Below are 13,309 nucleotides of genomic sequence, written 5' to 3' on the forward strand. Positions count from 1 at the left end.
TTTAAAAACCGGCAGGAATCTTATTGGGGGATAAGGCACAACACTGCATTTATTGGAACATAACCTTATTGTTCTTTATTCTTTTTATTTGGCTCGCTCATTCCCATGCCTACTCATTCATTCATACAAAGAAACAAGCGCACACGCACAGATAGTTAGACAGTCCTGCAAAGATTAAGGTGTTACCAAGTTCTAAGGTTGCTCAGGTCAGTCTGGTAGCTGGCCAGACTGACCATGAGTGATGGAGTCAGGTCTTGTTGGACATGCCCAAAACTCCTTGCAGGTGGAAAAAGACCCAAAGCCTTGTCTTTTGTGTTCATTCTTTATAGTGATGGCTGTCCATACAAGCCTGTGGATTCCACTGAGTCGGACACAAAGGTCATCCTCCTTGTCCTGTTGGCAGGCTGGGAGTGGTAGGACATGATCTTCTGGCTTTGTGGTCCGCAATCTTCAGGGGAGTTGTTCCTTGCAGTCTTCAGCTATCAGGGTGAAGTGTGATCTAGTATTCGGTTATCCTCAACTGCTGACTTGACGTCGCTGCAACCTTTAACCGTTTAAACCACAAAAGGCTATTTTCACCTGCTGCAAGAGGACTTCACGTTGTCACATATATGCATCATTCACTCTTGTTGCATTTTTCCACATACACCAGACATACCACAAACCTTGCAGAAGCATTTTCCTTATGCTAAATTTAAGTTCTAAAATCATGAGACTAATAGGTCAAGTACATTTATGCTAAGCAATAGGAAACTTTAAAATAGATGGTTAATTCCAGAACACTAATAATGACTGATCAAAATTATTATACAAAGTAAATCATAACAACATTAACTTTATCTTAATGGTTAAATATTTCATTATATAAAAAGAAAAATAGTTACTGCAATATGACAAAAGGGGTCTGCACATCCATTCAAAATTTTTTAGGGGCCCACAAATGCAAAAGGATTGAAAGCCACTGGCCTAGAGGACTTGCTTGAGCTTGGGAGGTGCCAGGGTGCTATGTACACCTCATAAAGGACAGTCCCTTACTTCAAGAATGGGTCTAAATGGACAAGGGACTACAGGAAGGATATCTTGCTTCCCTTGCAGCAGGGGAACTAAGGCAGAGGTGAGGCCAAGTAGCAAAACCAAGGTCACACTAGAAGTCTGTGGTGGAGCTAGTTCTTCTGAGTCCCAGACTAGTGCCCAGTGCCACAAGGCCAACCTAGCTCTTTTTGAGCGATGGCAAAGCTAGATCTTGCACTTCGTTTTGCTATGCAAGCATGTAAGGAGAGCATGGGAGGTCTAGTGAGGTGGTGGTGGGGAAATGTGCAGTCACTGACCCTTCAAGAAAATGATGTGCCAGAACTTGCAAAATAGGCCCTGGCTGGGGCAGTCCAGTGGGACCATGAATGTGGGATATGGACATCGCTCTCTCACTTTGCTGTTGTTGTGTGAGAACTCCCTGACTGCCAGGCTGGGTTGGCACAGCTGAGCCAAACTCATACAGTCCAAAACCACATGAAATGCTTTAACTTTTTTTTTTTTTTCCTTCCCATTTTTGGATTGTTGCACCAGCAAAGCAGCTTTCCACTGACCGGGAAACTGCTCATGGGGCAAGGTCTCTTGTGTGGCAATATGCAAGAAAATATGATGAGAGTGAATGTCCCCCTTTGTCCTGGAAAATACCATTGCCCTTTGGGAATTCACTGACTAGTGTGTAATCTAGGTACTGGACTACATGTCCGTGTTCTGTGCAGCGAACAGAACAACTGGAGAGGGGAGATACACCATGAAGAAAAGCTTGACTTAAGCATGCAATCCTTTTGGTCCCAGCAACCTGAGCAGAGTCATATGGGAGACATTTCTTGGGAACCTAAACCCAAATGCTCTCCTCTCTAAAATGGCTATATATGTAAAAACAGCCACTGCAGCTCAGAGTCTCCTATTATGAGACTGAAATGAAGCCTTTGCCATGTGGCTGTATCTTCTTGACAAGACCCAAAGGCATGCATCAAATGAATCCCTTTGCTCTCCTGCTTTGCATAGACCATGAGGTGAAGAGGGAGTGAATTTTTAACCCATTCTTGTTCCCTGGCTAGCCCTGGCGTTTCAAAGATTATTAATCACATACTACAGAATAAAACAAGAGAGGACAAGCCAGCCCATCATCCTCTGGCTGTGAACTCCTAACTGCAGCACAAAAACTGAACAACCAGCATGTCCTTACCAACAGGTCACTAGCGTCCAGCTTGTGTGAGAAACCACATGCTGTGGAAAGCATATACGAAAGAATGGGAATACAAGGCTAAAATAACCCCAGAAGCAGGCAGACTCTGGGCAGACTCTTTACACCCTGCCCCCTCCCCCTCCAAGCTTGTCTAAGCAACATCTGCCCTGACTGTATCCTGAGACCTGAGAGCATTATACAGGCAGGCCTTGGGCTTGTGACACAATTGGATTCTGAAAACTGCATCTTAAGTCAAAATGGTGCAACTCGGAACCAAATTGTTTCCTATGGGAAAAAGTTATAAATGGGGGATTGATTCCTGAACCAAGGCCTGATACCCTATTTTCACCAAAAATAACCCAGAATTTTGTACTCAGTCAATTACAGATGAGTAATATAGCTACATTAATGTATCTCTAATGTAAATAGCAATCCTATTGATTCTGAGGACTTCTTTGAGGTGACTTTGCTGGACTCTTTGAAGGGCTGTTGGCTGGAGTCTTCTCGGGCGTCTTGGCTGTAGGTTTTACTGGATCCTCATCTGCTTTCTTAAAGAAAGTGTCCAAGGAAGTTTGGACAGATGTTCTCCAGGGAGATGAGCGACACAGCGAACTTGTTCGCTGGTGTGGCTTGGCGTCACATCAAGTGTTGTAAAGTCAAAACTGACATCATAAAGTTGAAACAGTGTCAGTTGACAAACATAAGTGTGAAACATTGTAACTTGAAACATAAGCATAAGACTGCCTGTACTGGCCGTTCGCTGCCTGGTTAGATTTTTCTCTAATGTCCTTCAATTTTTTTTTCCCTCTGTGTATTTAACTCACCCAATAAACTCTTCACCTTTTTCAATCCCCTACCCCCCAACCTTGCCCCTCTCCCACTCTTCTGAGCCATTAATAAATGCACTTAAACACCAGTTCTGATGTAGTACCTTCTAGGACACTCTGTTGGTCCCCTCTTTCCATGTTTGAACACTGAAACACTTCAAACACTTTCCATGAACTTTCCCAGAGGTGCTGCCCAGATGCATTGGGTGTGATCAAGGTTTAAAAAGGGCTGTGCAGGGTAAGTCTTGGGGTACCACGGTTTGCTGCAGTAGTGTTGGCTAGAGGCAGGGCACCACAGCAGAGGTGACTGCCTGTCTCTGCAGGTGAACCTTGACTAGGCACACCTGGTAGACAAATGTGGAAAAAAATTATAAGGGTTATGGATGCCCTTAGTAACCCCTGTAATGAAGGCCCCCTGCACTACCTGCCACCACCACAGCAGCAAAGAGCCATTTCTTCTGTATCTGTTCATTCATATTGCCACTTGCAGGCAATCAGAAGCTACTGCAGCATAACAGCAAAACCACTGACCTTGAACTTGAGACTATGGCACCAACTAGTAGTTCAGCATTCAACTGCTTGCATAAGGAAGCAGGCATGTCTAGCTCCACTTGCTGTTTTCCTTTTACACACATTCTTCTTCCCTTCTCATGCATCTTTCCAGGAAGGCTCACGTGTGTTAGGTCTCTCTGTTTTGCTGTACAAAGTGATTGTCTTGTTTTGAAGGGGATAATGCCCCATAGTAGCTACAGCTGTCCTCCCTTCAGGGAAGATGGGGATCATTTTAAATAGAATATGGGAGAGAGACTTTGGGTAGTTATTGGGAATTAGTCAATGCCAGAGGATCATTAGATTTTTGGACCAGACCCTGTGCAGAGGCCACTTACTGCTGTCACACTGGTTGTATTCCCCTTGAGTTTTCTGTTCCTTTTTTTCCCCCCTCCCCTTTTTATCTCCCTCAAAACCTGAGTGGTCAGGAGTTAGTGATCAGTCACTGTTTCACTTGCCGGGGACATGTGTTGGTGCCAGTGTTCTCTTGGTGAACGTTACCTTGGCATGTACCAGTGACTTGATGCGGGAAGAGCCATCTAGTTGGGTATTGTGTGTATGAATATATAAAAAGCAGTTTAAAAATGTTTTCCTATTTGTCCTTGAAGTCTTAGTGCCACCTGAATCCAAATTGCCTGCTTCCCCAGTCCTGTCCAGCCACACTTAACCACATACCTATGAAACATCCCTTGGGCTCGTAGGTACCGGTGCCCGGTTCAGCCTCAATTTTTGCTGGGGGGGGCCGCTAAGATGATGGACATGTGGAAAGTCTTATGCATTTCAGGTGACAACCCTCTTCCTAAGGGGGGCCAGGGCCCTCATACCCCCACATACTCTGCGCCTCTGCTTGGGCTGCCTTGGGGAAAGTGGTCTGTGGCCCAGCGTGGTCCTGTCAGGGATTGTCCTCTCCAGAGGGGTGTAGGAGCCATGCAGCTGAACCCATTCCCCTAGGCTCGGGAGCCCATTGGGGAAGGTCAGCAAGTGGTGTTTATTATCCAGGAGAAGTAGGTGAAAGGCTGTGGGTGGGGGGGGTTTCCCCCCCCCCCCCCAAGCCTGTTACATAAGGATGTTTTAATAATAGGGGCATCGGGGGCCTGATGGGAGCCAGTTGGAGATGAGTGTAGCCTGTCTCCCTCCCAGACGGAGAGAACAGAATGATAAATATCCGCTGCTCGCAACATCCAGCTCATTCCCAGGCATTGCATAGCAAAAGACCCACCCTCATCATAAGCCTGGCTGCAACAGGAGCCAGAATTCAAGGACAGAATGAGTGTCCCAGTATAGGGCATAGCTGGCTTTCCAGAGCATCTGCCAGCTCCTTGTTTGTTATCTTCTCCAAGCTTTGCAGTCCCTCTGCCATGATCTGCTCTTTAGAGGTGTGTGTGTGTGTGTGTGTGTGTGTGTGTGTGTGTGTGTGTGTGTGTGTGTGTGTGTGTTTCCTGCCTACCAGCATCTCCTCTCCCCTGCTTGGATGGAGCTCCAGCCAGCTGCTGTTCATCCTTGCACTGTCTTCCATCAGGCACCGTGGATGCTGGGAGACGGGGCTTATTTGCTTCCCCTCTGGTTCCTACAGGACCGCCGAAGATAGTGAAGGTGCCCATTTCTGTAGGCTGCTAATGGCTTTGCCCTCAAATGTCTCCCAATGGGACTGGCCATGCAGATCACTGCAGCTCAGTGGTGTACCTGGTATGAGGCTACCAGATGCTGTCTCATTGCCCTTCAGGGGTCTCTTCTGTCTTAATACCCCCATCAGCATATCCCTTTATCCTGTGGATGCTGCTTTCTGTGCCCAGGATGGCACTGAGAGGGGAGCGGTCATCTTATTGAGCCTTGGCATAGTAATAATAATTCAAAGGATGCTTTGAATTCAGTTGTCATCCAAAATGAGCATGCCAGAAGCATAGTCTTTCCATGAAGAATAACAACAAACAGGTGCATATTTGCAGTAAACCTGTATGCGGAGCCAGAGCCCCTCTTAGTTTTGGCATGGGAATGAACCAAGCATAGCCAGCCAACATGTTCAATTTTATACATGTTTTAAGGGGCATGCATGTGGCTTCCAGCTGGGCAAATAAACTAGCAACAAATCATCTACCCTTATTTTATTTTTGGCAAACTATCTTCCAGCAGATTTTGGTGTTGCTAACTCTCAGCTCAAACAGGATTAGGGCAGTGGTTTAGAAGAATGCGTCAAAGTAGAGACTTCCTTGCAAACCTGATGTGGGCTAGCTGTGATTGGTCATGGATGTGTCACCCTATTGGTTTTCTGCTTCTTGATTGGAGGGCTCCCAAATCCATAAAGGGGGCTTAAGGTTGCTGGTACAAGTCTTTGTGAATCTATATTCCTTTTGTTAGGGAAAGGAGGTGCACTTTTTTTTTTCTTCTGTAGCCCACAAACACTTTAGAGGAGAAACATTCTTGCAGAAAGCTGATTTATGGTGTCCATAATGACCTTTCATTAGATGTGAACTTGTTGCTCTTAGTTCAGCCAGCGCTAGCAAGGACTTCTTTGAAGCCCTGTCCCACCATGTGAGCACAGGCACAGATCCGTGTAAGTTTTCCCCTCTCAATCAGCATTCCTGACTCAAGGGTAAGGAAAACTCCTCTTCATTCATTCATGTGATTTTTATTCCCTCCAGAGGTATGTTGATGGAGGGATTTCGGATAACGTGCCACAATATGAGCTGAAGAACACGATCACCGTGTCTCCATTCTCGGGTGAGAGTGACATCTGCCCCAGGGACAGCTCCACAAACATCCATGAGCTAAGAGTCGCCAACACCAGCATCCAGTTCAACCTTCGCAACCTCTACCGCCTCTCAAATGCCTTGTTCCCCCCAGAGCCTGTGGTGAGTCTCAAGCTGCCATGGGCTGCTTGTGCAGAGGGAGCTCTGGGTCTTATTCCCCCACCCCAGATTTTGCATCCCCCCCCCCCCCCCTCAGTTGGAGGAGCCCAAGTTCATCCCAGAAGCATCTAAAACACATTATGTAGGTTTTGTTCCTTTGGAAGATCCTGAAATTAGGTCCTGGTGGAGTCTTAAGGAAAGTACTTTCATGTGCATCTAAGAGGCAGCACCCAAGAAGCTTTTAGAATAAGGATGTAGGAACACCCAGAGCAGTCTGCTCTTCAGGTCTTTTGTTAAAGGCCCAGCTGGCACCAGCAACCATAGGCTGTTGATGGTGCCCCCAGTGCTAGCCAGCGAAACGGATGGTACGCTATAAATGGCTGCATGCATTTCCCTTTTGGAACAAATAGAGCTGCTGATTGGCCCTGGTATTTTTGTGCATAACAAACAAGTGAGTGTCCTGCTTAACTTGGCCCATACCCCCTCCTATTTCCTGGAGGACTTTATAAAGGCAGCTACACTGTGGGCCATCCTGGCACCTGCTAGGGAAGGCTTCCATTTTTGGCCTGCTGATGATCGAAGCAGCTTTTGTTGCACAGGAGGCTGAGAGATCCCCTTGCCCACAGCAGTGTTGCATCTCCATTCCCTTCCTTTTCTGGTCCAGGACTGAGCTTGGGAACAAGATAGTGAGGATAAGTGGTGGGAGGGAGGTGAGCAGACCTCCTGAGCCCTGCCCCACCTAGGCAGCAGGCTAAGGGAAGGGGAGAGGAGGATTTCTGCATTGCCTGCAGACCTCCTGGCACTAGGTTGAGAGTTGTGTAGTGCTGCAGTCAACAGAGCTGTCTCCAAGTCGCACTAGTTCATCCCCTCCCTGCCCGAAATGACCTGCCCTATCTGTCTGTGCAGGTGCTGCGAGAGATGTGCAAACAGGGCTACCGGGACGCACTGCACTTCCTGAAGAAGAACGGTAAGGAGCAGAGTATCAGTATTTGCACAAAAGAGACGGTGCCTGAACTGTTTAACCCCTGCTATGCTGCAGGCTGAACCTGATCTGTATAAATTCCTGGTGGTGTGAGGGGGGTTTCTGGTTGTAGCCGTGTTGGTCTAAGGACATAGGCAGGCAACGTTCATTGGGTAGATGTGATATCCTTTATTAAACCAATTAAATAGTTGGAAAAAATTCTTTGCCTGGTGGAGGGTGTTTGTGCCCAAAAGCTTGCAAAGAACTTCCATATTTCACAATGTATAAGTTGAGTTTTGAAGCCCAATTTTTGGGGCTTAAAAATGTAACTCAACTTTTTATACACCATGTCCCATCCCCTGCGAGCAGCGCTGCTTGGGCCACACCAGCGCCGCTCACAGGGGAAGGGGCTACACGCATCAAGCCTGGCCTAGTCCCCTGCATGTGGCACGTCCCCAGCCAAGTGCCAAGACTGGCACCACTCGCAGGGGATGGGGACGGGCTCAGTGCTTGGCTAGAACAGTCCCATCCCTTGCGAGCAGCACTGGTGCGGCCCAGGCAGTGCTGCTCACAGGGGATAGGGCCACACCAGCTGAGCCCAGCTCCCCGTGTTGACCTGTACTCAGCAGTGCCACTCACAGCAGCAGGCTTGGTGCTGGGCTGGCATGGCCCAGGCAGTGCTGCTTGCAGGGGATGGGGCTGCATCACCTGAGCCCAGCCCCAACTAATACACCTTGCCTGTGCTAATCTTAACCTTTTGCGTCAGAAAATGGGTCAGGTTATACATGATGTCAACACATATGCTATAAAATACGGTATTTCGCTGGTCTAATAAGATATCACATTTACCCAAAGAACCTTGCCAGGTGGGTGGGGGTAGGGGTGGGGGTACAGGAGGTCCAAAATGATTCCTGGTGGAGTCAGGAGGACTCTGCCTGTGAATATTTGCCTTAAATATTTTAGGTGGTGAAAGTAACATCCCAGGTGTAGTTCAGCATTTCTGGGACCAGAGTGCTCCTGTCCTCTACAGCCATGCTGTAAAAGCTTCCGCTCGAACTTTACAGCCAGCTTCCTTCATTAACGCAGATGCAATTGGAGACGGCGTGTGTCTGTCTGTGGTGCCACCTTGTGACAGGCCCTTTGCAAATCAAGTTTACTCACTCGTTTTGTTGGGTGTGCTTGCGCCCCATGTGCATCAAGGAAGCAGATGTAGTTTCTTGGCTCTGTGTTGTTGGATGAAGCTATGCTGGGGAAAGCCCAGCTTTTTGTCAGTGCAAAGCATAGGTGTTAGGGGTCCGTACTGGAGCAGTATAGCGACATGGTTGCTAATGATCTTAAAATGCAGAGCCTTACCAATATTTCAAATGGGCATAGACTCGTATTTCCTAGTACAGATCCAGCCCAGCATACATGTGAGGGCCTTCAGCGTGCATAGATCTAACATACCTGCATGCATTGGGACTTAGTTGGCCATTAGAACGAAGGACAGCAAAGCAGTTCTGAAAGGACTAGCTTGCAGTACTTATGGAACATGCTAAGAGATCTGCTTTTCTGGTTGGGGGAAGGCTCTCTAGCCTTGAGCAAGCGCACCAGAAATCTAATGTGATGCATAATAGTATCGTGGAGGGAGGCAGCCCAAATAGCTCCATCAGTTGCTGGCGGTAGGGATTCTATCGGCTATGAAGTTCCTTCCCTTGAGGGATGAGATGAGACAGAGTGCCACCTTTTATCTAAGCTGCCATCAAGTGAAATGATTACAGGTGTCCCTCACTTTATGCTGTACATGTATTCCTGGAAAACGGCACATAACTCGAATTCACAAAAAGGGAACTCACTTTACAATGTAACAAATAGGGATACGTTCCAAGACCTCAGCTGTCCTGACTCCCAGACCCATTTCTACCACTTTTACAAGACAATGTTGGTACTCGCCAACAGCAGACAGTACACACAGGCACAGGGTGGTGGTGAATGTTACCATAATGGGGATGGCAACTACAGAAACACATGTTGCAGACAACTAGTGAGGAGTACAGATCCACACGGGGCTGTATTTTGGTGTACATTACTCCCACAATGCCCTGCACAGGGCAGCTGACTGCAGGCTTCTGCCACACCGATCATATAAGAGTGAGTTTACCTTGCATATAATGAATTTTTGGTATAAAAAGGATCATTGCATAAGAGTAAATTCGCCCATGCAGAACTCGCATAAAGCAAGGGAAACCTGTACTTTGAGTCACTACAATCTCACTGTATACCTTCTGTCTCCAGGTCTTTTTAATCACCCAAAGCCTACAGGTCCACTACTTGCCATCAAAAACTCTGCAGAGGGGGAGGATGCAGAAGAGGAGGAAATCAGCGCTGAGGACCAGATGGAAGAGAACTCTGCCCTAGCTGTTGTTGAAGATGATATCTTTGACCACTTGCCACCCAGAGTGAACCAAGGTACAGTCTGGGAAGAGAACAGTTGGATGCTTCTGCCTGTCCTATTTGAAAGTCTATTTCCTTTCTAAACTGATCAGCACATCTCATCAGACTCTTGGGATGGGGGGGAGTGTCATTTGTGTGATGGCCATCAGAGACCTCGAAAGCCAAGTTTTTCTACTTCCTGACCCCAAGAGCCAGGTTCTGTAGTAGTAGGTTGACAGACGCTCATCCTCTTGAGACTGAGGGAGATGCATAGTGCAACCTGATGGGTTAATTGTTTGAGGAGGTCCAGTAAACTGGTCAGAAAACTCCTTTGCCTCTTTTCCACATAAATGGGAGAGGATGAATTTTATCTGGTTGTTTCCCCATGAGCCAGGCGAAGCTAGATGCTTGTGCTCTTTGTCCCTTTGTTCAGAAAGTGCTGATGCACTGTGTGAGATTTCCAGGCAGGTGGGTCAGTGTTTTATAGTTTTTGTGGTACTGGAGAGAGGGTGGCTGTGCCAGAAAAATCTAGTTTAGGCTGTCAAGTAAATGGCTACCCATGTTCTTCTCCATCTGCAGCCCTTATGGAGGTTTGTGCTGAGCAAGGGGGCCGGTTTACTGGGGTTTCCAAGCTGCTGCCTGTGCGTCTGGTCTCTGCCATGATGATCCCATACATGCTGCCTTTAGAGTCTGCCATCTCCTTCACAGTCAGGTAGGCCTCAGGCTTGTTTTCATTGCTACCTACCACTGTTTAGCATTCAGCATGGTTGGCTGGAGGGCAAAAACTAGATTTGTTTCAGCCTTGCTTGCTACACAAGAGCTGGTCAGGTCAGGAGGGACCAGTTCTTGTGAGTCAATTGTGTCTGGGCTTCAGCCACAGCCAGTTGGACTCAGTTGTTTGAACATAACTGGCTTCTAGAATGCGTCCTGGTGAGACTGCAGTACACTTCCCCTTGAGTAGCTAATGAAGCCTTTACACGTGGAAGTGGGCAGGTGCAAGGTAGAAACCTAGGATAGAGGAATGAAGGATGCCTGGGTGGAAGTAGCATAGTCCTGTCTCTCCTGGGGGGGGGAAGAGCACTCTCGTTAATCCTTGAAAATTTACTGTGGTGTTTTGGATTGGAGTGGGGAAGGGGAAGGGGGATGATCTTATTTTGCCACCCAAGCAGTTTTCTGGCAGCTAACACGTCCATGGGTCTTTGGGTCTTGTTGCTATTGGTGCCTAACAAAAACACTTCCTCCTCCCTTGCTGCTCCTCTTCTTCCCCCCTCTTTCCTCCCCCCCCAAGCTTGTAAGTTCTTTAAAAATGCGTGTGGTGAGAGTATAAATATGACATTTAAAGATCAAATGGCTCTCCTGTAGTACAGTTACTTCCTCCTTGAGTTGCATGAACTGCATGAGATGGCAACACAGAGGAAAATCAATGAGTACCTCTGCCATGCTTTTCAGAACAAAGGGTCTGCCCTATCAGGAAGTGGTGGAAGCACCATTATTCTAGCTGTTTCAAACTGGCTTGGATGAAGCCTTGACAAGGTTTGTGATAAGGAACAATTCTGCTTTGGTCCCAGGGGCTTGGGTTAGATAGTCTGCAAGATGGCTTTTTTTCTGCTGTCATACCTATGGAGAGCCATCTGCAGCCCTTCACCTAATAGTCCTGTTTCTTCCCCTCCTCTCCTCAGGCTCCTGGAATGGCTGCCAGATGTCCCTGAGGACATTAGGTGGATGAAGGAACAGATGAGTAAAGTCTGCAACTATCTCATGAAGGAAGCCAAGAAGAAGCTAGGCAACCATCTCTCAGCCAGGTATGACTGTTTTCATCTTAGCCCTCCTTTTGCAGTGGTCTTCCTTTGCCTGGAGAGGGGTGGAATGCAGGCAGAAGAAAGGGGATCCTTCATTGCACGTTCTTGTAGTCCTTGCAGGGATTCCAGGAGGACATTGTTGTGAAGAGGTACCATAGCAATGGGCATGATTTCATAGACAAGGCTGGTGCCTGTCTGCCTGGCATTTGTCAGAGGTTCAAGGATTCCTCCAAAGATCAGTGGCAGTTTCTGCTTAGCAAATAGTCACACTGTTGCAGTGCAAGAAAGGGCAAAAAACGTGGCATGTACAAACGCCCTCTGACTGCAGTAGCAAAAGGCAAGAGTAGGATATGTGGAGTGTGATTACTCAGTACTGAAGTATGCAGAGAGAGCTTTCAGCATTGCTTGTTTGCACTGTGCTTTGGCTGTAGCCTGTGCCATTAGTACTGATGCCCCTCAGGCAGCAGAATGCGCTCTGAGGATGAAATAAAGTGTATATGACCTATTGCAGTGGTTCTCGATCTCATCTATGTCGCTGCCGTGCACTGCAGCGAGGGGGTCGGGACCTTAGAAGCCGTCAGGCGGGTACTTGTGACGCTTGGAGTGGAATTAATTAGGTGGACGCTTATCGGTTGTAAAGCAAGATTATTTACTCACGCCGTCAAGGTGGTGGAAGACGGAGGTCAGAGATATTTGGTTAGTTATAGCTTAGAGTTCGTAGGTCGGTCTGCATAAGTGGTCGGATAGAAATGGTCGGGCCGGCAGGTCGTTGATTTACGTCTGAGATTGGGTCGAGACGCGGGGGGGGCACTGGCAAGTGATCAAGTTGCCAGTTTACTCTGATACCTATGTCAGAGGTCTCCAGGTGTATACGGAGTCGCTCTCCCCTACTTCACGGAAATGCAGCGGGGTTTTGTTTGTGTACTAGCCAATTGCTTTTCTTCACGTCATAAATTTAATTAGAATCGCCAATTATCTAGCGGTCTTCGCTAGGGTGTTATTTTAGGGCTACTCCCTGTTTTCTCTGACCAGTTATAATAATTTATGTAAAGCACAGAAGGCTAAGTTTCATTTCTAGTTAGTGTCGCAGTTATAAATCTCTTTTTGACATGCGCAACAAAAAAAAACTGTTACTATCATCTTGTTAGTTAACCCTTAGTTAACCTAGTGTAGAATGAAAATGCTTTAACTGGTTTTACTTGCTTGTGACATGGGCACTATTATAATTGGGTTGTGACATGCCCCCTTGCCCATGGCACAGCAAGTCGCATCATGTTTACGTACGGACCATTTCATAATCAAAGACGCCAACACTTGAATTAACTTAAACGCAGTAAACTGTTATCCTTGATTTTATGCAGTCTTTTCTAATTCGATTTTCTAAGGTAACTGAGAATGAGGTATCACATTAATGCCCCCTATACGGAGGGTTTTTATAATTGTGGCTTATTATATTTGGGTTAAATCGTAGCTCTGAAAACACCAATTTTCCATACCGTCATTAGCGGCCTTTCTTTATTTCTTTTACTGTCTCCTTTTTTCCCAAATTGTTCCTTTTCCTCTTCTTTGAATGTACAGGTTCCTTTAGAACCTTGACTATTTTCCCCCTTCCATCATCATCTCCCTCATCTCTTTTTTCACGTTCTCTCAATCAATGCTTCTGTCCCCACCCGACCTTTCTGCGACATCCCCCAAACCTT

At 47.0% G+C, this 13,309-nt stretch overlaps 1 protein-coding gene across 1 annotated transcript in view; it reads left to right on the plus strand.

The window, feature by feature from the left end:
* PNPLA2 (patatin like phospholipase domain containing 2) overlaps nucleotides 1–13,309 on the plus strand; it is a 57,440-nt gene that overhangs the window by 34,079 nt on the left and 10,052 nt on the right. The window contains exons 4-8 of the mRNA XM_006028604.3: nucleotides 6,231–6,440; nucleotides 7,344–7,404; nucleotides 9,673–9,846; nucleotides 10,390–10,522; nucleotides 11,490–11,612. Coding sequence (XP_006028666.1) covers nucleotides 6,231–6,440; nucleotides 7,344–7,404; nucleotides 9,673–9,846; nucleotides 10,390–10,522; nucleotides 11,490–11,612 — 701 coding nt within the window. The remainder of the gene's footprint in view (nucleotides 1–6,230; nucleotides 6,441–7,343; nucleotides 7,405–9,672; nucleotides 9,847–10,389; nucleotides 10,523–11,489; nucleotides 11,613–13,309) is intronic.

This window comes from Alligator sinensis, unplaced genomic scaffold (genome assembly GCF_000455745.1).
Source record: "Alligator sinensis unplaced genomic scaffold, ASM45574v1 scaffold950_1, whole genome shotgun sequence".
Taxonomy (NCBI): Eukaryota; Metazoa; Chordata; order Crocodylia; family Alligatoridae; genus Alligator; species Alligator sinensis.